At 36.5% G+C, this 27,879-nt stretch overlaps 1 protein-coding gene across 2 annotated transcripts in view; it reads left to right on the top strand.

Moving 5' to 3' along the window:
- PARD3B (par-3 family cell polarity regulator beta) overlaps positions 1 to 27,879 on the top strand; it is a 1,159,791-nt gene that overhangs the window by 479,510 nt on the left and 652,402 nt on the right. For both annotated transcript variants that reach the window (XM_037849784.1, XM_037849785.1), the window contains exon 3: positions 4,645 to 4,816. In XM_037849784.1, coding sequence (XP_037705712.1) covers positions 4,645 to 4,816 — 172 coding nt within the window. The remainder of the gene's footprint in view (positions 1 to 4,644; positions 4,817 to 27,879) is intronic.

Here is a 27,879-nt window from a genome sequence, read left to right on the forward strand (position 1 = left end):
ATAAATGAAAGGGGTGTATTGGGAGAAAGGAAGGTGAGGAAGTGCCTGGGGCCAACCTGCTAACCCTGTCTCTGTCACCCTTCAATTCTGCTTCAACACTTCCACTCCTTTCAGAACCTGTATAAACAGATTCTTCCTTTTGAAAGGAAACTGCGCCTGAAGAGGAAAGACTAGATACATTATCTCCATTCTAGGAACAGGATGTAGCAGTAGCATATTCCATCAGTATTGAATAAAAAATGAGGAATTCCTCCCCCTTAATAACAAAAATGATAAAAATAATGATGATACTGTTCTGAGAATCCTATGGGTATATACTGGTCATTTACAGTCATTTTAAAAAATTTAATTTGAATGTTCATTCTAAAAACACGTGAACAATCTAGATATATTTTATTTGGTTGATATTTTAGGTTTTATTATTTGTTTTGCTTCATATTTCATTTACCCCCCACCCCCAATAAATTTACATTAATCATCTATTATGTCATATTCACTGTTGTAGGCACTGGATATTTAACAATTAACATAATAGATGAAAATCACTGTACTTTTAGAGCTTGCATTCTAATGGAGTGGGGAGATTGGCAATAAATAAGACAAATAAGAAAACGGAACATTTAGAGGGTGACAAATGCTATCAGGAAAAATAAAGGAGGGGAGAATAGTGAGTAGTGGGGATTGTTGCAATGTAGATAGTATGGCCAGGGAGAACCTGGCATTTGAGTAAAGATCTAAAGGATAGAAGGAACAAGCTATGAGGGTATCCAGTGGAAAACTGTTTCAGGTTGAGAGAATGGTAAATGCAAAGACACCCAGGTGCAAAAGAGATAGTGTATCTAGATAGAGTCCTGAGAAAAAGAGAAGAGTAAATAGAAAATGAGGCCAGAAATGTAGCTTGGGCCATTGTAAACACTCAAGCTTTACTCCAAGTTAGGTGGGAAGTTTATTACAGGGTTCTGGACAGACAAGAGACAAAATTGGACCTATTTTGTCTCAAGATCATTCTGGCTTCTGTGTTAAGAATAGATTGAAAAGGAGCATGGATGGAAACAAGGAGATAGGTCAGGAAGCCATGGCAGTAATCCATGGGAGATACTGTGGCAGCTGGGTCTAAGGTGGTGATAGTAAAGGTAGTGAGAAGTGGGAAAAATCTGGATATATTTTGAGATTTGTTGATATATTGAATGTATGTGAGGGTGAGAAGAAAAGTTCAAGGATTATTATAAGGGTTTTGGCTTCAGCAACTGGAAGGATGGATTGCCATTAGTTGGGAGGTAAAAGACTATGGAAAGAGCTTTGGAAGAACAATTTCTCTGTTTTGGACATGTTAGGTTAGGCAGTTGATTATATGAGCCTGAAATTTAGCGAAAAAAACCTAGGTTAGAGATTTAAATTTGGAATTTATAAGCATATAGACAGAATGTAAGCCATGGACGGATGAGATCATCAAGCAAATTTAGACTTATTCTCGTTAATATTTTTAGAGATCATATCCAGGAGATGAAGAGGAATAAGCAAAAGGAGACATAATGGAAGGCCCACAGAGTTAAAGAGAAAAGTAAGAGAATGTGGTGTTCTGGAAGTAAAGTGAAGAAAGTATTTCAAGGAGGAAGTGAAGATCAATTGTGTTCTAAGATCTGGCCAGAGAAGTGACCCAGGATGTAACAGTCTAGAGATTGTTGTTGACCTTGATGAGAGCAGTTTCTGCTTGTGGGGGAGCGGGGAGGAGTTGCTGACTGGAGTAGCTCCGGTAAAGAATGGGCTCCAATGATAGGAAACTGCTAGTGTACTCTTAAAAGTAGACAACTCTTAAAAGGACTTTTGCTTTAGAAGGAAGATAAAAAATTGGGGATACTAGAGGGTAAGTGGGTCCTGAGAAGGGTTTTTTAAAATCAGAGAATTATTAGGATATTTGTAGACTGTTCTTCCTGTGTGTATTTGGAGTTTAGGTGGCTGAACACTTTCAGAGATCTGTGGGGATGGGGGTTTTGATTGGAAGAAAAGGTTGTATGAACATTATCATTCTGGATTATGGAGTCTTTGGGGAATGTCAGGACTGCACAGGGTGACATACTGCATCACAGAAGGAGAACAGAAGGCCACCAGAAGAGGCAGCATCCAAATCAAATATTTAGGGTTTATGTTACTGCAGCTCTAAAGTGTCAGTGAAAAATCTACATGCCATAGAAATTGAATCTAAGTAAAACTTCAAAAGTGTTTCTGTAAAATTGAATTTCTCCTTTTATATCCAAAATTATCCAAAAGATAATTTTGAATGGGTTTAAGGGAAGTGAGGAATGGCCATTTTCAAGCACTGGACACTTTGGAAACCAGTATAACTTCTGTCCAGGGACCAGAAGAGTAGTTTATATTAACTAATATATCTCTGTAACACTGTGTGCCAGGAACTCTGTTACCCAGTAATGTAGATGTTCTGATGAATCATATAATCTTGTTAACAGAGACCTATGACATATGATTTACATGAAGAGATTATAGGATTTGGGAAGCCTCCAGGTCTCTCTGTTACCATCTCAGAGAAGAATCGTGTATCTCCAAAAAGTGGAGTTCACATTCTTTAGTGCATAACTACCTCTTGTACAAACTAAAAATATTATACAATGTAGCCTCTCTATTTACAGTTTTCTTTGTGAAAAACTGTTACAATATGATCTGAAACCCTGGGTTGAAAATGCTAGATTGGAGTACCAGTGATCTTGGGAAACAAGAACCTCTGCACTCCTCCTATTTGCTAAATAGGTATAGTATTGTTACTACAGATGCTATAAATATGTGTTTACATGATAGTATGGAAAATATTAAAATATCTTAAGAAAAGTTTCCATAAAAGCCATAGATAATGATTTATCTTACCAATTTCAAGCTTTTCTGTTAATCTTCTGATTGGTATTTTTTTTTTTTATCTGTTTTCCCTGTACTAAGAGTAAAGGATTTATCAAGACAAAAATGTAAGACATTACCCTTAAACACAACTATTATGATACCTTTAGAGCAATTTTACCTAATTGGTAAATTACAATCACTGTTATTAATATGTGTTAGAGTTCACCAGTGTGAAGAATCAAAATTATAATTGACACAGAAATAGTGACGAATTTAATACTTCCACCATTTTTAAATTGATTTTATTTTTCTTTTCAGGATTTAAAGTGTTAAACTCTTCTTTTTGGCCAGATGATTAAAAAGATATATTCTACTGATTATTTTTATACTAGAATAATCTTTTATTATTAATTCATTTAAGTCTTATCTCAAAGACAAATCAGTTCATCCGTGCTACAAATTAAAAATAGAGAATTTGTGTGCTCAATTACAAAAATTAAAAATAATTCCTTGGGAGTAGCATTTCTTTCCTGTGGTGAGAGGATTGTTGGATTTTCCAATTAAAGAAGTCTCCATACTGGAAATGAGTAGTCAATTATGAAAATTATTTTTGAATAGCCAATTTACATATCCCTAATTGTATTCATTTCTTTTGAAAGACTGTACTTGGAATTTATGATGTTCTGATTGGTTACCCTTGCACTTGTGTTATTAATGCTATTGCCAACAAGGTTCCCCTATGAATGGGGCTTTGAGTACCTTTCTTGAATAAATGTTTGATCATAACTAGGTTTGTTTTATTTAATGAATGAAAAAATCTGAAGATTTAGTAGTAGTTCTCAAATTTGCACACCACGTGCTTCATTGGATTGATAATAGCATCCTAAGTTGTCTGTTGCTCTCATATTTGGACTTTTGCATATTAGCTGATGATTAACATTGTAAGTTAATCTATGGTCCTGTTGTCTGCTGACCAAAGATGCAATTTCAGTGGGGCTGCCCTCATTGTATATATAGCAGTGTTTGTATGATTAATTGAATATTTTATTATTTTTGCCCTTATTTTGTGAAAAATAACTTGGAAGTAGAAAATTAAGTTTGTTTTTATTAATGATAAGCATAGGCCTTATATAGAATAAAATTGAGATGAAGATAGGAATAATTAGATTGAAAGTGCTGATTTTTAGTCCCATTGGACTTAGCATTCATTGTACTTAAACCAGTTGACATAGTCAATCATGAAGGAAAAGAACACAAAGGCATGTACAGAAATTGCATATCTATGTATCCAAGATAAATACAAAGTGTGTGTGTCGATACACGTTAATTAATTGATTAATTTATTAATGGTTGTATATAGAAGGATGAGTGCAGTTGGGGATTTTATAATGTGTTTTAGCTCTCTGAGACTGGAATGTGCCCTTTTAACATGTAAGTCTATTGTTCACCTTTTACATATTCAACTTGCATTTTTGAGAACACTTAGAGCGTTAAACATATTGGAACTGGTGATGAGGGGAGGAGTCAACTATTTCCTTCAAGAGAGCTAGCCAAAACTGATTCTCTATTTCAAGAATAGACAACACAAACAAACAAACCATTAATTATTTCCTATGCTTTTAGCATTTAGACATAATGTTATTAAAGACTTAAGAGCAGTGACACAGTAATATTGAAGTTTTAACTTTTAAGAGGCCATTTCTTTCAAACCAACTAAAGGTTGTAATCAGCTAGATCTAGTATCCATGTGATATATGTGTCCTAAAAAGTAATTAGTGTTGGTGGATTTGTTTGTAGCTGATTGCTGTGTTTGATGAACAAGAACCACTTCACAAGATTGAGAGCCCTGGTGGAAACCCAGCTGATCGGCAGAGCCCAGATGCTTTTGAGACGGAAGTGGCTGCCCAGCTGGCTGCATTTAAACCAGTTGGTGGGGAAATTGAAGTAACTCCTTCTGCTCTGAAATTAGGTATGTCTATTTTTACAGGTATGCTTTCCACCTGGGTGAAAATACATCCTCTTTTTGGCAGTACATTGCTTTGACTTTATGACTTTTATCCTGTTAATATCTTTCATTAAAAAAATCTGGTTTGCCTTTTCTCTAAATTATTTATTTACATAGCTCTTTGCAACTGCTGATGCTCAGGTAATAGATGCAGGGTTATGTTTTGATTTTTCTTGAATGGAAGGTGAATCTGAATTGTATGTCCTTGAAGTAACAGGGGAATTGTAGTGTAAATGATGAGGTTTGCCTGTATCCTTTGGATCATGTAAAAAAAAAAAAAAAAAAAAAAAAGGCCCTGAAAAAAAAGCATTTGGAAAAAGCTAAGGGTTATCAAGGGATCCAGATAAAAATGAAGGTCACTTTCTATTCTTGGTTGACTTCTTTTTCTCTCCAAACTATATATCTCAGAGTTTGGGGAAATATTTTGAACCAAGTTTTGAAGTTCTTTCCTGCTGATTAAAGCAAGAACACTCTCCCAGTGATTTTGCTTAGAATTCTTTTTCCTTATTTTGAAGGTGTTGGTAGAAAAAGAAAATAAACATTCTTCTTAAGTTCCAGTTAGTTTACAACTCCAAGAAAGATAACATGACATGTCAGTTTTGGGTGATACCTCTTTTGAGATAAATTTGTCAGTTTAACAGCACAAAGTTTGTGAAAATCCACTAGTATTTTGAGTCTTAAAATATTTTTTATTTTTATTGAATATATGCACAACATTTTAAGAAATGTTCTAGGAACCTTTACAGGTTAATTCTCAAGCTAGAAGAACAGAGACTATTTCCACTTTGCAAAGGGAATCATATTCTTTTTAAAGCAAAGGATATGTTTAAAATTGTAAAGAGCATGCACAGTACTAGTTTTTCCCATGTGAAATAAAATTCATGCTGTAAAGTGTATTTTACATGCCACATTACTGCAATATCTGTATTTTGTGCTAATTATCTGAAAAGCACCTTTAGTGTCCCTTTTGAAATAAACCAAATGGAAATTAATGACCTATACTGTTTGTGGTTTCCGTCCACCTTTTGGAAACCAAGCTAATGAAGCAGCCTGCTGAACATGGATGTTCAAAGGTTTTGTGGCATCCTGTCTTCATCTGGAGTGAGGTTCACGGCTTCAGCAACTGTTACAGCCCTATTGTTCATTTGCATAACGGATCCTTTTTATCCATTATGCAAATAGTATGGGAGGAAAATTAGTCAATAAGGGAAGACAAAAGGGGACAATTTCTCTTGCTTTTTAAAGATTCTTTTTATAAGCAAGCACTGTGGTCTTCAAAAGGTTGAACCTCAGTGTACCCTATTGCCTGGAATTTTTTCTTTTTTCTCTCCCTTTCAATTATACTCTTTCTCGGGAAAAAAGTTTGTTTTTCTTCAGCTTTTTCACAATTTCTTTTGTTGAACCACCTGAGATATATAGTAATTTTGAATGCAGGAAGAAAAGTAAGCTGAGATTTCCCTTCTTTGAAAAAGGACTTCCCACTTCTTCAGAAATAAGCAGAGATAAAGAATAATATTTATTGAATGGTGACAGTATGCCAGTCTCTGAGACCAAGATAGTGCTACCAAGGGATCAAATATTTAAAATCCTTTATTCATAGCAACACATTTAAGCCTTATAATATTTAATTAGTTGGATTGCATTATTCTCCTTATTTAAGAAACGAGTAACTTAGCACAGAGAGGTTAAGTCACTCACCCAAAGTCACACCGCTACTAGGTGACGGAAGCAGGATTTGAACTCTTGCTAGCTCTAGTGTCCGGAAACATTTTGTTGTGCAGCTTCTCATGTACTATTGGTAAAATAATACATTGACATACCTTTCTTGGGGATACTTTATGAATATATACCTAAACGTTAAAATGTGGAAGTCTTTGGCTCCCATATGCTGTTTTCATTTAGCGATATGAATTAAATGTCATGATTGTTATCTGTCACTTTTTGGTGGAAAGTGTTTCTTCCAGCCATTCTGCTTGAAACCATGACCGTTTTCTTCCCATCACTCCTGTCTCCTTTGGTTTCTTCACCCTCCATGCTCACTGTCACTTGCAGCAGGCCAGAGCTTTATCCTCAAACAGACTATTGTGGAAGCCTCAAACTGATCCCCTTCTTTACAGTGCCTGCTCTTTCCCATCCCAGTTTTGCTAGCTACCTTTCTAAATCAGAAATCTGGTTACATCTCTCTGCTTAACAGTCTCCAATGGCTTCCCATTGCCCCTTGGACCATGTCCAAATTTGTTGACCAGCTGATACAGATAATTCCTCTGAATTTGCTGGAGGAATTTGGGTAAGGAAGAATGAGGGAAAAATCATCCCTTACTGACCTACATGGTTCTATCAGATTGAGTACTTTTAATTTTTGGACTTTAAAAAGGGAAGAAAAACATATTTATTGGGTTTCTTAGATTAAAAAAGTTAAAGAAGGAAGCAAGTTACCAACCTTGGTTTCTGTGCATTCTCTTCTCTCATTGTTGACTGTAGGGCAGGTTTTGTTCATAGGCTGGAGGTTTGTCATCTCAGGGTGGGTAAGTTTGTTTGGCAGTGGATAGATATCCATCTCTCTTCAGGGAGTGTGAACTGACTGAGCTCTCCAGCCCACTCTGAGTTCCTACTTGTGTGAAAGATGGGGGAAAGAAGAGGAGTAGGATTTGTGTTCTGGAGATACATCATAACAGGGCACATATACCATGTCAGCTACCACAGCCCCAGCCCCTCACCTCTATTACCCATTCTTCTCCCACAGGACCATTGAACTGGTTCAGCTTCTCGTGGAACTTATTGGCATCTGTGCCTTTGTGTGTGCTATTCCCTTCAGTTGGCTCACCCCTTTGCCTCTTTGCTACTTGGTGAATTCTTACTCCCATTTTAAGCCCAGGTTCAAATATGACCCTTGATAGTGAAGCCTTTTCCAAATCTTCTAGGCAGAAAATAGAGATTATCCCATCCTCCATTCTCTCTTTATCATTTTATTTATACCTATTATAGACCCTGCCATGTTTGTAATAATTTGCCCATGTGTCCATTTCTCAACCAGAATGCAGTAACCACATCTATCATCAAATCTCCAGTATGGTGACTGTGTGGCTGGCACACAGCAGGTATATAATAATACATTTCCTAATTCTTCGCTTCAACAATAAAGGGTTACAAAGGTGAATAAAAGAAATCTACCAACTAAGGGATTGATTCATAGTCTCATGCCTTAGAAGCTAACAGGGTATATATTTTTAATTTCTAAGAAGAGTTTTAAATCAAGTGAGCAACCACATAATTCCACTTTTATTCATCTAAATTATTTCATACCATTTATTTTATAAGGGATTTTTTAATGGAATTCCAAATGACTAAGTCCTGATGCAGCCGTAACTGGCCAATCATTCTAATATTTTTAAGATTCTATGTTTCTGAAATCAACCAATGCTTTTTACTTTGTAGCCTAGAGATTGCTAACGTAAGGCACTATTTAAAAGAAGAAACATAGTGGCCAGAATACTGGGTGCAATTCAAAGGAGCGTATTCACAGTGTCCGTTTAAAATAGCCTAGTTCAGAGGTTTTCTGATTCTTCTCTGTGTAACTTTATAATCCTTCTGAATGTATTTGGGGGTTTCAGTAGATATATAATTATGGTTAAAAGATAACATTTATTGAGCTCTTGAGTTCTAGGTACTATTCTAATTTATTTATGTTTACTCTCTGGACAAACAGTTATTGGTTATGCTAGCAGGGAGGGAACGGGTTTTTGCAAAGGCTGTTGAGTGTAGGCAACAGAGTCCTTGAAGGTTTTTGAAAGTCCTTTAGCAAAGGAACATTCCCTCCAACTCAAAAGGACTGTTGTCAGCTCTCAGAACAATTTTTGTGACATGCTGGTCTAGAAATATACAATTCAATTCCATTAAATTTCAAATCAGTGATTGTCTAGACAGTTGACATTACTTTACACATGAGCCAATAGAAGTGCAGAGTCAATGTGTATTCTGATGTCAAATAACTAGTTGATTAATGAACTAGATAGAGTTGGAACCTGTATCATGATTTCTAGTACAGTGGTCTTTCAACTCTATGGCATCTTTTGAACTGGCATCTTTTGGATTAATTGTAGATTTCAATTATCTATGTCTTTTAATACTACATGTGATAAAATAGCACATCATACCCTTTTGGAATTGAGATTTGTAAATTAATTGAATTTACAATCAATTAATTGTGACTCTGAGAGGGTTTAAAATAATAAATAGATACTATGGGTAGCCATAAATCAAAGCAAATGAGGGAACAAAGGCCAGAAAATTAAGGTAGAGACATCTCTTTTAAATCTTTCCTGTAGGTTCAGAAGTGAGTTTGCTTGTTTCATCCTATATGTGTGTGCACGTTTGGGGGAAAAATTGCACGAAAACCAATACGATAATAGAATATGTAGGTAAATTTTTTATGTAATTGTGGATATTTTTTGTACCTTTTGGACATTTGATGTGTTTACACATAGAACCTTGTGTAAATAAGACAAATTAGTGAGGACAATTATTTTGAAGTTTAGAAAAGTGAGAGTCCTTTAACCACACACCCATTTCCCACCCTGCTTGTCCCTATGCTTCCTTTTTAATCAGTGGTCTGACCTTCTGTTGTTCTCCAGAGAGATTGTGAAGCCATAGCCCAAATTGGTCCAGTCCTCTTGAGAACCAGTGATGTGGAGCTGGTCCCAGAGCCTACAGTATTTAATCTGGCTGAGAGCCTTGGACTAGTCATTTAACCCATCTCTATAAAGATCCCATAGTTTTCCAAACTAAAAATAAATGAGTGTTGAGTAAAATAAGCTAGAAACAAGAGGATAAATATTGTAGGGTCTCACTGGTATGAAATAATTTAAATAGCAAATTCATAGAGTCAGAAACTAGACACAAAGGTTACCAGGGAATGGGGAGTTTTGCTTACTTGGTACAGAGTTTCTGTTTGGAGTGATGGATGAGTCTTGGTAATGGATGGTGGTGATGGTTATTAGCGCAACATTGTGAAGTAAGTAACACCTCTGGCTTATATATTTGAATGTGATTAAAGGGGAAATTTAAGATGTTATATGTTATATAGGTTATATCTTACTAGAATAAAATTTTTTTAAAAGTATGATCGGCTTGTTCAACCGAAAGGTGAGCTCTAATGTAAACCTATGGACTATAATAATAATATAATTATAGTAATATTGTTTCATAATTTGTCACAAAAGTGCCACACTAAAAATAGGGAGAACTGTGTGGGGTGGGGTGATTTATATAGGAACGCTTGTATTTTCTGCATGAGTTTCTGTAAACCTACAACTTCTCTAATTAAAAAAATTAGGACACGTCGGTACCCTTGTTCAAGAAAACTGAACATTCTGAACTGAGGTAATTCTCTGATGTGTGACCACTACATCTCCCGGGCCACAGTTTTCTTCATCTTGTAACATAGGCCCTTCCTGCTTGTAATGGGCTCTGATGTTCCAGAGAATTTCACCAAGCTAACTTAGGTTCTGCTCCTATCAATTTCCCTCCCGTGGACCCCACTTCGTTAGTGCTTTGATTTTGTGTCTTTGATAATTTGTCTTAATACTTCTCTTTCTGACTGAAATTGCTGTTTAAGTTGAGGCTTCCATGAGAAAATATGTCTCAGTTATACTTATTTTAGCAATGCAATTTAAAACAGTGTTCCACGATTAACATCAAAAAAGTACTTTAAACTTTGCTCTTGCCACTCTCTTGTGATCTATATTATCTAGATATAAAGCAATATGATTAAAGTGTGGAGTTGAAATGGTATTAGCTTTATTTTCCTCTTGTGTATTAAACTTTGAAGATGAGTTACTTTTTATTTGAAAGTGATTCTTGTTTTTGAAACTTGAAAGCTGAAAGGTGCCTCTGATACTTTATTGTTGCCATATGTGTTTTGTGCTTCTTCAAAACTGAAATGGAAATTATGAGTGGTGGTTTGTTTGTAATATAATTATTTTCAAAACATTGCATTTCTCCTCTCTTTATTTTCAGTAGTTCTCAGAAAATATTCTATAGCCATAGATTCATTGTTGGAAATTGTGACCATTCTCTATTCTGATTTTTTTCTAATTTTCTCCAATAAAGGAAACATATGGGAAACATTTTCCTGAATTTTTAAAGAAAGCCAAATCCCTTTATGGCACTGATATTTAGGGAAAAGTAAAGAAGGGGGAAGTTTATTCCTTTAATAGGCTGCAGTATGCAAGTAAGCTGCTGTGCCTGTAATGTGAGTTGAAGTATTGGCATCTGATCCTAGACAAAACATACTCATACCCACAACATAGCAGAACTAAAGCCCACGTTTGTGTTGTGCTTCTAATGGAGCCTTTGAATTCTACAAAGCCTGCAAGCACGCAAGGGTTCCTTGTTGCTGGAAAGTCTCTGTTGTGGACTGTGAACCTAGAGCTGAAATTACCAGGGAACTGGGGTCATTTGCTTAGATGGATCCATAAGTCATAATTTGGCTGTTGAGTTTCATCCTATTTGTTTTCTGCTGAAGCTGACCACTCAAAAGTTAACAGCTATAGAATAGCTTTTTTTTTTTTCTTCTTTCTTCTCTGGGAGCCTTGTATTTTTTTTCCACGCAGGCTTAGATGAATGATGTTGTAATGAGCTATGGTAACCTTACTAGGCTATCATCAATCAGTCATAGCCATATAGTCAAACCAAGTTGTGTGCATGCTTTCTGCTATGACGGTAACTAAATGAGGTATTAAGGAGGTGACAGCATTTCTAACCTATTTTTGGTGCCATTCTTCTTTTGCTATTGTTTTGGTTTTTATTTTTGTTTCTGTTTTCAGGGTAGGTAAAATGTTGCTTTGGGGGAAAAACGTCACAGCATGCATTGCATGTTTATTATTATTTTTAATATTCTCAAAAAGTTCTGGAGGTAGTTGGTTTAAATGAAAGAATAAATCAGTATCTAAAGACAAGCAAGCTCCTAACAAAGGAAAAAAGGAATTACCATGCAGGAGTAATTTTTGTTTTTATTAAATGCAAATGTGAATAATGTTTTAAATGTGTGGTTTTTAACATATCTAGCTTTGCTTCCTCTGAGCAATTGTAGATGAATGGTTGCTATATACAGGTTTCATAGACTGTTAGTTCAAACAATTTTATAAAACCAACATGATCAGTTTTGCCTGAAAATATCCTAAATTATTATAAATGTCTTTTACATGAGGTGTTATTTATTAAATGATGTAAGTTTAAAATTCAGAAAAACAAACAAAAATTATCATCATCCTAACAGAACTTCTATGTTCATTTTTATATCCATGTTCTTGTTATATTCAGTTAACCCTTATAATTTAGTCTTATTTCCATTTTCTTTTTTCTACCTGCTTCAGCTCTCCTTTTTGTCTCTTTTCTTTAATTTTGTATAATATATCTAATGGCTAAATTTAGTACTTAAACTAGTACTGAGTTGGTTGTACTCTAAAAGAAAATTATTAAAGGAAATTCATATTTAGCCATTTAACCAAAAATGTAGGCTAGTATATCAAGCTTTTATCCTTTTCCTTTTTCAGTTGTATTTTCTAAGTTTATCATGTGACCTCTAAAAAAAACACAGGGTTCACCATCTCTTCTTTGGCCTCGTTGCAATGCTGGACCCACACTGAGATGGAGTCTGCAGATCCTCTCATAAACAAACGGAATGAAAGGTCACCATTCCTACTGTTCACCTGATATTAGACCCCTGGGTTTTTAAGCCTCTTTTGCAGATTGCTTTTAATAGTAAGCTCAGTGAAGCCATGTTTGCAGAGGCCTTAGTCTCTAAGTAGTGAAAATATTTTCAGAGATGCTGTCATATGCAGCTCTTGTAGTGCCCTGGACCACTGATAAAATTATTTGAGGTTTGTCCTGTTAATAAAAGAATGAAAGGGAAGAATAAACACATATGTACACGCACTCACAGGCTCTCAATCTCTTCTGCCTTTCCCACTCGCCATTACAAACATGATTTTTCCTTTCACTGATCCCCACCTTTCTCACCAGACAGATTTTCTTTTCCAGTTTGAAATTCAGGAATTGTGCTAACAATTCCATGTATAGTAAAGCCTCTTTTGCACTGACAACTTAAATAACAAGGTTTAGTCTTTGGATTGTGTGTGTGTGTGTGTGGTGTGTGCATGACTTTTTTTTTTTCTTTCAGCTCACATGGGCAGGGGAAAAACCCCACTAATTTAATTATTTACAGAAGGTCCATCTTAAGGACAAGTCACTCAGAGTTGGACACACTTTTATGACTGGCTCAGGATTTTCTCATTTGCTTTATCTGATAAAGCCATGTGATGAATTATGCCTCAATATGCACACACTTGGTTATTTCCTTTTTCTTGTACCCTTTTTGAAATTTACTAAGATTTTATTTGATTTGGCCCAATGAAGGGAAGAAATCCTGACACAGCTTGTTCTGTTCATTCTCACGTTCCAAGTGATAAGGAAAGATGTACCCTTTGCATAGCTTGCCATAAGAAACGTTATCTGTCTTTTGTTTTACCCTTTTAAATGTTTATTAGATAAAAAGAAGACCTCCCAGATATCACCCCACACCCTGTCAATCTGTCTTTGAAACCAATGCACCCATCATATGGTATGCAGAAAAAGGTGCTCATTCTATTTATTCATTGGCTTAATGGGAAAAATATTAATAGCTATCAGAAATTCAGGTAACCCTCTAAAACATAAGAGTATATTCTGATTTACTGTCCAGTATAGAGATGAGAAAATGTTAAACTCTCAAATGCTTTTACGGATGGAAGAAATTTGGGAACTTCAGGCTTTTTCTCTGATTATAAAATTAGAGTAAAGGAAATGATGTGGTGCATCTTGCTTATTTTCTTTTTGTTTATATAGAAGGCTTGGCTAAGGTTACATAATGCATGTATGTGGAATATGCCTGATAAAGGAGAATAAAAGAGTAAGCCTTTTGCCTTACCACAATCTATTTAAAATCCTAACACTTGCATTTGGTGTTTTAAAATGATATAGACTAAAAGAAGCCATTACTTCAATGTTCATATTTCTTGAAATTGTTAATAAGAATGGCAGTTTTCCCTTCACTCTACTTGTTTTGAAAAATGGTGTGGATAACAGCAAGCTGAATGGCCTTGTGTTATCTGGTTCTGCATAATTGTGATGATCAATTAAACTCTACTTGTGTTTTTAAAACAAATAGACTTTCCACCCCAGAGTTCTGAAAGCATGAGACAAACTTCTTATTTTAGTCACAGTTCAGGAATAATGTCCTTTGACCCCACGACTTTAGTTTGCTCTTACAGTTAACTGCCCCCATGGCAGAAGAGTTCAGCATTTGCCCGGCTAACATCTGCTCTCTTAAGATAATTGGGCTTAATGTTGTAGCTGTGGAACTCAGCAAATCTGTTGTCAGTGCTAGAGAAAATGGTGGCATGCCTGTCTTTGACTTCAGTTAATCAGTAATTATTTATTGAGAGCACAGTATATGAAAAGTATTATGCTAGGTTACCAGAGGAATATAAAATAGCAGTCATGGAATCACCCTCAAACAGCTTGGAATGTAATTGACTCAAAGTAAATTAATGGGTGAGTCTCTTAACTTGGTTAGAATTCCATTTTTATAATTTACGACTGTTATAATAATACAGAGCATACAATTGGAAAATCTCATAGTTTAGATAGAAGTTACTTCATAAGTAAATTTAGATGTGCATAATGCTTCTTGAGTGTGCCATTAGTCATTGTGCAATGTCTCCCCATAGCTTAGTTTTGTCTTTTATTTGAGTCTTCAGTGGATGGAGAGGTGCATGGAAATGACAAAACTTCAAGTTTTTAGGCTGTTGGTGATTCGATAGTCTTCATTGACTCTCTAATTTGGACGCTGTTAGTGTTATCCTTTAAAAGGCAAAAAGAGCAATAATCAGGATTCCAAGTCTTTCTTTTACCACCACCAATGTCCTTTAATGCCCAAACCAGGTCTTCAAAGATCTAAGGGTTGAAGGATGAATATGTATCTATCTGCCCATCCATACATTCTTCTCCTTAAAGGCACTCCAGTCAAATGTGCTCTTTTAATTTAGATAGTGAATTTGGGAACCAGACTTCTACGCTGTTGAGCTCAATGTGTGCATTGTTTAGAACAATTTGCGTTGCCTAGATGCAAGGTAAATATTGACTGTCTGCTCTTGCCTCCTTTACGCTGAACATAACATCAATTCTTGCTTGGACCTCTGTTCCAGTTTTCTAATGCTGCCTTTTTGAAAAATATCAGAAATGAATTGGCTTTTATAAAGGGGGTTTATTTGGTTACAAAGTTACAGTCTGAAGGCCATAAACTATCCAAGGTAAGGCATCAACAGTCAGGTACCTTCACTGGAGGATGGCCAATGGTGTCCGGAAAACCTCTGTTAGCTGGGAAGGCATGTGGCTGGCGTCTGCTCCAGAGTTCTGGTTTCAAAGTGGCTTTCTCCCAGTATGTTCCTCTCTAGGCTGCAGCTTCTCTCCAAAATGTCACTCTCAGTTGCTCTTTGGGCATTTGTCCTCTCTTGTCTTCTCTGGAGCAAAAGTCTGCTTTCAAAGGCTGTCTCTAAAATGTCTCTGTAAGCTGCAGCTCCTCTCTCAGCTCCTGTGCATTCTTCAAAGTGTCCCTCTTGGCTGTAGCAAGCTTGCTCCTTCTGTCTGAGCTTATGTAGTGCTCCAGTAAACTAATCAAGGCCCAGGCTGAATGGATGGGGCCACACCTCCATGAAAATTATCTAATCAGAGTTGTCACCTACAGTTGGGTGGGTTACATCTCCATGGAAACAATCAAAGAATTACAATCTCATCAACATTAATACCTCGCCCACACAAGATTGCATCAAAGATAATGGCATTTTGGGGGACATAATACATTCAAACAGGCACAATCACCGAGGGTGATCTTTTTTTCTCCATACTGTAGGCTACACTTTGACTTATTTCACCTTCATGATACAGAGAGGTTTAAGAATGTTCCCTTTTCAGTCCCTCTATACCTCTTACTCAATACACCATTCTCTACTTGGGTGTCCAACTTGTATAAACATGTTTTATACGTATATGAACCTTACATGTACTCTTCTACATTGCAGGGGGTGACTGGGAAAGAACAGCTTGACCAAATTAGAAGACTTCCTTAGAAAAGTTTGCAGTATGAGTTTCGGGTCATTTCCCCTTTCTAGACCTATCATTGCCTTATATAAAAGCTTGCTCTAAATTCGTTTTCTCCAAAAGACTTTCATTGACTATATTATTGCTCTATTTTTAAAAATAGTGCTTAGCATATATTTAATAGTTTTCACAGATTTGATATGATGATAATGCCCTGTCTTTACAACAAGATGAAAATTTGTGTGAGGTTAGACAAGAGTCTGTCTATAATTCAATTACAGTACAACCTTAGAGGCTCAGAGCCTGTGACCGAAGGTTTTCATGAGCAGCTGTTTTCCAAGTTGGAGATGGCAAAGAGAGAGCAGAGTGAGGAGATAAACTTCTCAATATCCCTTTCTTCCTTCTCCCTGCTCTTCTGCTGGTCCCTCCTAATGACCAAAGCCAACAGGAAACCGGAGGGAGGGTGACCTGTGTATGCACTGAGATGATGTCAGTCTCCTGGGGACCAGAACAGGGCCCAGAAGAGTGGAATTTGGCTCTGGATAGCAGTATGGAGACTAACCAGCACAAATATCTAGTTTGCATAGCTGTAGAAGTGAGTTTTTATAAGCTGATGGTGTGAAAATTAGCAAATAGTTCATTATCTATGTCGGCCAGGCATGGCACTTATTTATTGGAATATAGAAATTAATAAGATAGTTTTACCATCAAGGCATTCACAATACAGTAAAATAGTTTTCATATATTTTCTTCTTTTATTAATTATAGAATATGGTATTTATATGCACAAAACACTGACATGGTAGTACTGACCTTGACGTAATATTCCTGCTTTGCTGACTATAATTTCAACACCTTTATCACTCAATCGGTAAAGGACATCAGCTTTCAATTTACAAAAAGATGAATTGAATATACTTCTTTTGCATCTTCTCCTTCCTGAACTTTCATAAAAATGGTCATTTTTAAGTAAAAATAGAGGTGTACATTAATAAAAGCACTGGAAATGAGCATTTGCTTATAGGAAATGCAAAATGAACAGAATCAGATTGACAGGTAACTCAGACTCCAGGCTGCTGTGTAGTAGAGCCTTTCTCCTGTTGGCATTGAAGGGTAGCCTCGGGTGGGGTGGACAGCCTGTCTGCCTCCTTCATGCACACATTTATGAAAGTGGGACTTGTCGGAGAACATGCTTTATCACGTCAGACAGCTAATTGAGTGGAGAGGTTTGTTCAGGAAAGACCCACGGCAATCACAGCTACTTGCTGTTATTGAGCAATGGAGTGCTTCATTCAGAAATATGAATGGGGAGCCAACATTTATTGTATATTTAGGGGAAAGCGATATCTCAAAAGGTGAGGCTACGATAGAATTGACAATACGATCTTGGAGAGGAACAAATAAACTTGAAGAACTACATAACCAGATGTCAGGATTTATTAAGTTATGGTAATTAATTCAATATGGTTTGGCACAAGGACAGACCAATGAAATAGATAAGAAATTTCACTAACAAACCCACACAGATACAATGACCTGTTTTATGTCAGATGTGATACTGCTGTGCATTGGGGAAAGGTGATACTGCTGTGCTGGGTGTGGTGGTTTGAAGCTGTATGTACCCCAGAAAACATGTTCTTAAATTTAATACATTCCTGTGGGTATGAACCCATTGTGGATAGGGCCTTTTGTTGAGGTTACTTCAGTTAAGGTGTGGCCCACCTCGATCAGGATAGGTCTTAATCCTATGTACAGGAGTCCTTTATAAGTGGAATGAAATTCAGACAGAGGGTGAGAAAGCCCCAGAGGAAGCAGCTGAAATCAACGGAACCCAGAAGAGAAGGGAGAGAAGGGGATACCTCCCTGTGCTTTGACATGTGACAAGCTAAAGACCAAAGATTGCCAGCAGCCAGCCCCAGAACACCACAGTCTTTAGGAAGAAAGCATCACCATGATGACACCTTGATTTCAATATTCTTTTAGCCTCAAAACTGTAAGCTAATAATTCCCATTGTTTAAGCCAACTCATTGCATGGTGTTTGCTTGAGCAGCCTAGGAAACTAAAACATTGGGTCAGTTCAATATCTATGCAGAAAAAATGAATCTTAACTGTATCTTATGCCTTATAAAAAAATAAGTGCTAGAAAGATTATAGATCTAAATGTGAAAGGAATAACAACCTATAGAAGATAATGTATGAGGATATTTTTATACTTTGGAGTGGACATATTTTCAAAACAGGACACAAAAAGTGCAAGCCATAGGAAAATTTTTAAAATTGGATCATGTTAAATAAAAACTTCTGTCCATTAAAAGAGTGAAAAGAAAAGCCACAGTCTGAAAAAAGATATTTGAGATATGTTTGCATGTGTATGTGTGTATTTATGTGTGTTTGTGGGAAAGAGAGAGATAAAGGGCCATGTCCAGCCTATATTAAGAATTCCCATAAGTCAAAAGAAAAAGTAGACAACTCATTAGAAAAATATAAAAGAACTTGAACAGGCACTTCATAAAATAAGATATCTAAATGGCCAGTAAACATATAAAAAGGTGTTCTACTTCATTAGTCATCAGAGAAAGGCAAATTAAAATCACAATGCAAATTTTAACCAAAAACATAAATTATGCATTATTGGATTATAGCCAAAGGAATAAAGTAAATATACTTGTGCCATTCTGATATAAATAAATGATTAAATAAATACACAAAGGAGGGGGGATCAAATCTTCCTTACAGAAAAATTCCAAATAATATACGTAGATATTCCGCCCCCCCCTCAGGTATGGGCAGGGCTTGGTGACTCACCTACAGAAAATAAATGATGGAGAGGGAAAAATAGTAAATTCACAGTGGAGAAACCTGGCAAACACTACCTTAAGTGATCAAGGTCACCATCACCTTGGGTAAGTCAGTTGCTCTCATGTACCCCTAATATGATATGATGAAAAGTCTACTTCATCCCTGTGGCAGTCTTCTCCAAAATCTATAACCAAAGGCTAATCATGAGAAAAAAACGAGAGAGAAACCCAAATTGAGGGGCATTCTACAACATAACTGACCAGTCCACTTCATACCTGTCAAGGTCATAAAAAATGAGAGAAAACTGAGAACCTGTCCCAGACCAAAGGAGACTAAGGAGACATGCTGACTAAATACAATGTGGTATGCAAGAGAGGATCGTGGAACAGAAAAGGGCATCAATTTAAAACAAAACAAAACATATATATATAAAAAAAAAGCTAGTGAAATCTAAATGAAGTCTGTCTTTAGTTAATAGTAACATACAAATGCTACTTATTAGTTTTGACAAACATACAATACTTATTTAAGATGCTAGCATTATGGGAAACTGGATACTCCGTACTATCTTTGCGATTTTTCTATAAATTTAAAATTTTTTCCTAAATAAAAATATGAGGGAGTAAGTAGTGCAGATAAGCTGATGGAGAGGGGAAAAAACTGTAGGTAAGTGAAATTCTTCATATTTCATAGCAAGGAGTCAATTTATGTCACTTAAAGGTCAAAAATCACAAAATAATTTATTTGTATGTAATTTACAGTTAGGCAGTTAGCCACTAAGAAGGTAAAAACTTCTGCAAAATTTAGTACTTTATTCTTGGTAAGGAATAGCCCGTGCCATACCCTTCAGCTTCTTGGAGGAACTATTCACACTCTTTTCTCCAACTCACAGGCCAAGGAGGGTGGCTCATTAGTGACTGTGACTTCTGGATTGGCTGCAGTGGTTGAGGCAGCCATGGCCAGCTCTCAGTACAGCTGCAAATTCTCATACCTCTCCCCTCAGTAAAACACAACAGTGCAGGGCTTGGCAGCATGTCTCTCCGCTGCAAGTTCACAGTGTTGATAGCTTCTTTCCAGGAACTCGGAACTCGTGCCCCACAAATCCATGAAACAATGTGCTACCCAAATTGCTTTCTGGTATCATGAGGATGCTGGCTCATATTTCACACCAACACAAATTCATTTCATTAATCACAATCTTTAACGTTAAGTTTAAAGATTTTAATTAGATGTATGGCAACCCCCCCCCCATGTTTTCTAGTTAAACCTTTTGTAATGGGTAAAGAATTAAATAATTGCAAGTAAACGCTATGTAACAATTGAGTATTAAATAGTTTGTGTGCATTTACAGACCTAAAAAGGAATTAGTCATTGTAGCTAATGAAAAATAATCTTTATAAATTGTATTATACCTGTAAGGTTTGAAATTTTTTTGGTTGTTTGATTTTACTTGAGGTGAGAATTTTAAATTGTCTATATCTGAAAGGGTAACAAACGCAATTATCTAAATCTAGAACCACCAAAAATACTTCACCTAGGGTATACAAACAATTGGGGTACTTTTTGTCTTGTTTTGCTTGGATTAACTGGATAATTGCCTCCATTTTCCACCTGACTTAGTGTAAGTAGACGCAGCTTGAGTATTTTCCAGGAGGGTGATACTTCTATTTTCTTATCACAGTGACTTAAAGCTGAAAGGGTTGATAATGGAAATTGCTGGCATTGTCATAATTTTGGTTGTCAACTGGTTGTGGGCCTGATGATTTTTTGACATTATATAAGAATTCCTTTATTTGGTAGTGCTATTCTGTAGTATTGGTCTTATTAAATCTTAAGCAAATAGATTAAACTATTTTGTTGTTGTCTGTCCGTAGTTAACCGAGTGTGTATTGTGGATTGAAACTCACGGAGTTTCGGTGAAGCTTTAGCATAGAACATGTGCTAATGTATATATGTGCTTATGGGAGAAAGGGGGGGGGAGAGGACAATAGCAGGAGAAAAGACTTCCGTTTAAAAAAGAAAGACCAAAACTGGTGCTCTTAAATTCAACTAATGGACTCAGAGGAGATAATCCCACAAGTGGGAGAAAATACTTAGGCATTTTATTACATGTAAAGCATCTAAAATCAAATTTATTAAACAATATTTCCTTCAAAATATGATAAAACTTTCATTGTGTTTACAGCTTAGTGGCTGAATTAGCAAAAGAATTAGTAAAAGATAAATTTCTTTTTAAAAAGACTTGACTTGCATTATTTGACAAGTATTAATAGATCCTTGCTAAAACATATTCATAAAAGTCAAGATTTTGAGATCTTCTCATTAGTCAGTTGAAAATAATTAAAACAGTTTTTGCATATGTTTAGATATATAAATGTTGCTACTTTATCACTGAAATTGTTGGTGCTTCATGCTGAGAATAGAAGCACTGAAAATGGCTTAACACACAAGGGAAGATTTGGCAAAATTATTTCATGAAATTTCAAATTTAGGTCCCCTAAGAGAAGTAAAAGTTCCTCTTCTGTATTTAATACGAGTAACATTACTATTAAAGATAAATGCCACAGATAAAACACAAAAGATTGTTAATGGATATTTGAGTTGTCCCTTGTTCTGGGAAGTGTTTAATTCAGGGACAGAAAGTGGTGTAGGCATGGAATTTGGAGAAGGAGGGACCTACTTTTTTTTTTAATTAATTCTGATTAATTTTATTTAGGTATATTCACATACCATACAGTCACAGTGTACAATCAACTGTTCACAATATCATCATATAGTTGTGCATTCATCACTGCAATCATTTTTTTGGACATTTTCCTTACTCCAAAAAAAAAAAAAAAAAGAATACAAATAAAAGAAAGAACACCTAAAGCATTCCACCACCGCCCATCCCACCCTATTTTTCAGTTAATTTTTGTCCCCATTTTTCTACTCATCCATCCATACACTGGATAAAGGAAGTATGATCCACAAAGTTTTCACAATCGCAGGTTCAGGTTACACTGCATAAGCTACATAGTTATACCATGGTCTTCAAGAGTCAAGGATACTATGTTGCAGTTTGGTAGTTTCAGGTATTTATTTCTAGCTATTCCAGTGCACTGAAAACTAAAGAGGGTATCTATATAGTGCATAAGAATGCCCTCCAGAGTGACCTCTTGACTCCATTTAAAATCTCTCAGCCACTGAAACTTTATTTTCTTTCATTTCACTTCCCCCTTTTGGTCAAGGAGAGTTTCTCAATCTCACGATGCCAGGTCCAGGCTCATCCCTGGGAGTCATGTCCCATATTGCTAGGGAGATTTATACCCCTGGGAGTCATGAACCATGTAGGGGGGAGGGCAGTGAGTTTACCTGCCGAGTTGGTTTAGAGAGAGACAGGACACATCTCAGCAACAAAGAGGTTCTCTGGGGGAGATTCTTAGGTACAGTTATAAGTGGGCTTAGTCTCTGTTTGCAGTAAAAAGCTTCATAAGGGCAAGCCCCAAGATCGAGGGCTCGGCCTACTAAATTGGTGGTCCCCAGTGTTTGTGGGAATATCAGTAAAAACTCAAGTGGAAAAGTTCCACATTTTTATTCTCTGCACACATTACTTTGGGTGTATCAGAATTTCACACTAACCTGTAGAAACCTACCAGATCTCACTTCCTATTCAAAGTTCCATGTAATTACGATGTTTGAATAAACTGACCATACAAGTTTAATTATTTGGTGTGATACAGAAAATGTAGACCCTGCACCAAGTCTTGGTCTCACACAGAAATTGAGGTTTTAAAACACAGTCAATATCATCTTTTACCCTTTTGCCTGATTTGTCTTACTCCTAACTGGATCTGCTTCATTTGTATTTCTAATGAAGTCTGAAATCTTTTTCAGCTTTTTAAAAAGTTGCTGTATGAGGTAATACTGACGTTCATAGCTTCTGAGCTCTAGCTCTGAGTTTCAGGTGTCACACAGATACTTTCAGGCATCACCCAGATACTTTCAGGTGTCACACAGATATAAGTTACTTCTTTTTGAGGACACAGATGATGTGGTTAGAAAGAGAAGGACAATTTCTGTACTCTCCACCTACTCAGGCACTTAGATATGTGTCTGTGGATCCATAAACCATTGTAACTACTCAGCTTAAGTCTGATGGGCATGCAAGGGAGGCAGGAAATAATCATAGGGGGAAAAATTACTACCTGCCTTTGCCCACCCTCAACTCAGATCACTTCCCAGTGTCTTGCTGTGCCAGATGTTCAGGCAAACTGTTCTACACAGCTCTGACACCAACAAAAGTCTTCTCTACCACATTTGGCACATTTGATACTGGATGACGGCATTGCCCTCAAATCAATGTAATATTGGAGGCTACCAGGTTCAGGACCCTTTCTTCCCTTTTACTCCCCCCCCCCCCCCACACACACTCCTTTCTTTGCTTCCATTCTTTTTTTTCTCTCTCTCACTGTCTATCCCTCCTTTCCTTCTTTTAACAATTAAACATAAGGTCTACACAGGAAGATTAGTTAATTCCTAGTGCTCACCTTTCTGAGGAATGGGTAACCTTTATGTATGTGTATACCAGGACTAAAAACTTAGTGATTCAGTGATCAGTTTATATTAAGAGGGAGAATGCGTTACATCAGAAGGGAAGATTAACAAGACTGATGAATAGGAAAAAGAGTATGTGAAGGTGTGGAGTCAATGGAACATATATGGTTCACTAAGACTTATAGAGAAACAAAGAGGAGGAACTTTCAAAGTGTTTGCAGTTGTGCCATGCACACTGACATCAACATGGTTGGAGTTTGATGAAATAGAGCAGAGGGTTTTGCTGAAACTTAACTGAGCATCTACCTCTCTGCCTTACCTTAGAAACAGAGGATCCTCTTTATGCCAGTATAGTGGAATGTGAAAGGCCACCTGAAGAAAGTAAAAACAAGTGTTGAAGCCCCATGTACCCAGCTGGCTTCATTTGGGAGGAGGATGTGGGAAGCGGTTGGGAGAGGTGCATGCCATAGACAAAGGATACCAGAGGGAGGCCTCTGGATTGTATCAGAAAGGGCACAAATGGGGCTCTGTGCTTGGGACCTTCTTAGGTGTGGCACATCTGTTGCATCTTCCACTGACTTTGATAGTGACCTTTGTCAGCAAATCAAACGTTAGTGCATCACCTCACCTTATTTAGCCCTCTCAGGTGTCACTGCTGAGTGAAAGAAAACCTCAGAACCTGCAGGTATGTAAGTCAGCAACTGTATCAAAACTGTACAGGGAATAACAGTGCCAAAACAAGCTTCTAAACGATTATTCTTTAAAACATGTCTGTGGAACTACAGAGTGATATGGACAGAGCAACTCAACTTTAAACTGTGATTTTTCTTAGCATTGGCATTTATTAATTTGTCATAATCATTACTTTCCCTAGTATAAATCATAATAACCTTTCTTTAAGCTCTTAATTCTAGTTTTGTAATACATTAAGCTAAATGTAAAGACTAGTACAACTGTCCCTCAAATGACAGCATTCCTTTTTGTGGGTGTTAGCTGACTGTTTCCTGTAAAAGGAAGTCATCCAGCAATTAGTTATTATTTTTAGCCAGTTAATATTTCTAAGGTATCCAATTAATATTATTGTATATTTTTTATTAGCATTCTGGAGTGATTTTTAGATTTCACAAGGGTGAAATTGCTCAAAGTTTTTCCATCTGTGTAGTTTAAAAATCTGTTTGGTGAGAACTCCCAATATAACAGCAGCTAGAAGAATAATTGTTACTGGAATGACCTTTTCAGTAGATAATTTGACAGACACTTGATGGACAGCATTCTCCCATCTCTCAGTCAACCTTTTACTTCCTGCCATAAAATGCAGGAGCAAAATTTTAACCCAGGTGATAAGATTCTCAATAGTCATTTGTTGCATATCTCCCTCAGTGCAGTTCTTCAAATGTTGAAACCTCTCTTTCTTTTCAAGGCATTTTTCATTACTAGAAGAAAATGCTTTCTTTAGGGAGTTATTCTAAAACAATAGTACAGGTGCTGAATCAAATTTCCCGGGTGTGTAAGGGACTCGCCAAGGTTGCTAAATAGCACTTAATGGCACTCCAGTGTCCTATAAGAGTTAACACAACTTCCAAAGGTGCCTTTACTTAGAAGAAAATAGCTTCGACTTTGAAAGAATATGGCCTATGAAGTACCTGTTAAAATATCCAAAAAGGAAAAAAAAAAGAATGCACTTTAAAATGAAGGCAATCAATTTGCAAATAATTTCATTGTGTCCCTGGAGTGACATGCAAATTTAAAAGACTAATATTTTTTTCTGGAAATAAAATCATTTTGGAAGATACTTTCTCATGAATTCTGAGAGTATTACTAGAATGGAATGTTTGTTGATTGATGAAAATTGAGTACTTACATCAAAAAAATTGAGTACTTACATCAAAAAATTGCTGCGGTTTGCTGCGGTTTGCTGGGACAAATAATAATAAAAAAAAAACAACTTGTGTGCTTATGTGCTTAATTGTATGAAGAAATTAACCTCTAAATATATTTTCATCTTTTTCTTATAGTATTTTTTTTTTTTTTTTTTTTTTTTTTTTAGTTTTCCAAGATTAAGGACTTTACATTCACTGTTTTCAAGTTGGGACTCTTAATCTTATTTCACTGTTTTTCATTCAACATGAATGTTAAACATGTATCAGAAAAAGTTAGAAGCATTATCTATGATTTCTATACGTGGAGGTGGTTTCATTCCATTAGCTTCTTTCTGGGAAGTTCATGCATTTGTCTCTGTTAATCCAGCTGACAAGCAGAATCCCAAAGTGGCAAGTCAAAGGGCCGGAAGGAAGTGGGATTGTTGAAGTGGAAAGGAGAAACAGGGTTCAAGGAAGGAGATGAAAATGCCATGAAACTGCTAGCTGACAACCTGGTGAGAAAGAAAGAAAGAGAAAGAAACACAAGCCTAGAGTCCAGTGTGGGTCATCACGCATAGAAGGGGGGAAAAGGACATGAAGAGGGAGGGCCTCTGGAGAAGTTCTGGAGAGAAAATTACTGATCAAGAGATACCTGGAGACAAAAAGGTATGCTCAAGCAAGAAAAGATACTGGATTAGCACTTCATGTTTGATAAACCACACCACATAGCTGGTTGAATTTTGCCATTTTGGATATGTTGAAATTCCAAATGAAGACTAAACAGTGCGTTTATTTTCTTAAGACATGAATTTTTTTTTTTTTTTTGCCTTGAATGTTGTCTGTTGACTTTCTTTTTTTTTCTTTTTTCCTTTTCTTTTCTTTTTTTATTTTTAATCTTCATTTTATTGAGATATATTCACATACCATGCAGTCATACAAAACAAATCGTACATTCGATTGTTCACAGTACCATTACATAGTTGTACATTAATCACCTAAATCAATCCCTGATACCTTCATTAGCACACACCCAAAAATAACAAAAATAATAATTAAAGTGAAAAAGAGCAATTGAAGTAAAAAAGAATACTGGGTACCTTTGTCTGTTTGTTTGTTTGTTTCCTTCCCCTATTTTTCTACTCATCCATCCATAAACTAGGCAAAGTGGAGTGTGGTCCTTATGGCTTTCCCAATCCCATTGTCACCCCCTCATAAGCTACATTTTTATACAATTGTCTTCGAGATTCATGGGTTCTGGGTTGTAGTTTGATAGTTTCAGGTATCCACCACCAGCTACCCCAATTCTTTAGAACCTCAAAAGGGTTGTCTAAATTGTGCGTAAGAGTGCCCACCAGAGTGACCTCTCGGCTCCCTTTGGAAGCTCTCTGCCACTGAAGCTTATTTCATTTCCTTTCACATCCCCCTTTTGGTCAAGAAGATGTTCTCCATCCCAAGATGCCAGGTCTACATTCCTCCCCGGGAGTCATATTCCACGTTGCCAGGGAGATTCACTCCCCTGGGTGTCTGATCCCACGTACGGGGGAGGGCAGTGATTTCACCTTTCAAGTTGGCTTAGCTAGAGATAGAGGGCCACATCTGAGCAACAAAGAGGCATTCGGGAGGAGGCTCTTAGGCACAATTTAAGGGAGGCCTAGCCTCTCCTTTGCAGCAACCGTCTTAAGACATGAATTTAAGGGACTATGCATGACAGAACAAGGGGAGGACTTTGCACATGAATATCGTATTTGAAGATTGTGGTTCCTATCACACTCCTGAACTTAATTCTCACCCACACTTAAATTAAGGGAAGCAGCAAATCAGGAAAATTTATAGGAAATGATGTGTCCATGCCATGTTGAAGGAAGACGGTTAAAAGGAATGGTGTTTCCTTCGTGACAAAATACCAAAGGAAGATTTAATTTTGAATCAAACTACCTGATAATTGTTTTTACCAGCTGTATTGATGTTTGTGCATTTATGATCCTTCAATGACATCCTGAAATAAAGGACACACAATGCATTATTCTATTTTACAGCTGAAGAGACCATGAAAGTAGAAGTATTGTACCAGAAGCTAGGTCTCTTTACTCTTGACTCAGGGTTGATTCTTTTACCAAGTTTAAACACCTGTTGTGTACCGTGTGATATAGTTCAGTCATAAGCAGTGTCAGTGAAGTTGCAGGAAAACAAGGGAGATTTAATGTAAAAAATAATTTTTTTAGCAATTGGATCCACCTAACAGTAGAAGAATGGGCTGCTACAGAAAGGAATTGGATCACCCATTTTCTGATTCATTCATTCATTTATTCATTAATAAATATTTATCAGGTACTTTCCATGTTCCAGAGAATAGGTTCCATAGTAGACTTAAGACAGTGGAAAAGATAGAAGTGGTCCTTGCTGTCATCAAGCCTACAGCCTACTGAGTGATGATAGACAAAAATGTAACAGCAATGAAGGGTTTAAGTGTAATGATAAAGGGGATAGAGGTACTCTGAGAACTCGGAGAAAGTTCCTTATCCTAAGAAAAGATGGGGAGGAGAGGTTCAGGGAAAGTTTCTCCAAGAAAGCGAGGCACTGACCAAACCAGCTGAATATTCCCGACCAAGCGAATAACATTGTCTAAGGAAATGAAAAAATGCAAGTGTAACTGCCATAGGAATGTAAGGTGGGGAAAGCAGGAGATAGAAGTGTGG

This window comes from Choloepus didactylus, chromosome 9 (assembly GCF_015220235.1).
Source record: "Choloepus didactylus isolate mChoDid1 chromosome 9, mChoDid1.pri, whole genome shotgun sequence".
NCBI classification, from domain to species: Eukaryota; Metazoa; Chordata; class Mammalia; order Pilosa; family Megalonychidae; genus Choloepus; species Choloepus didactylus.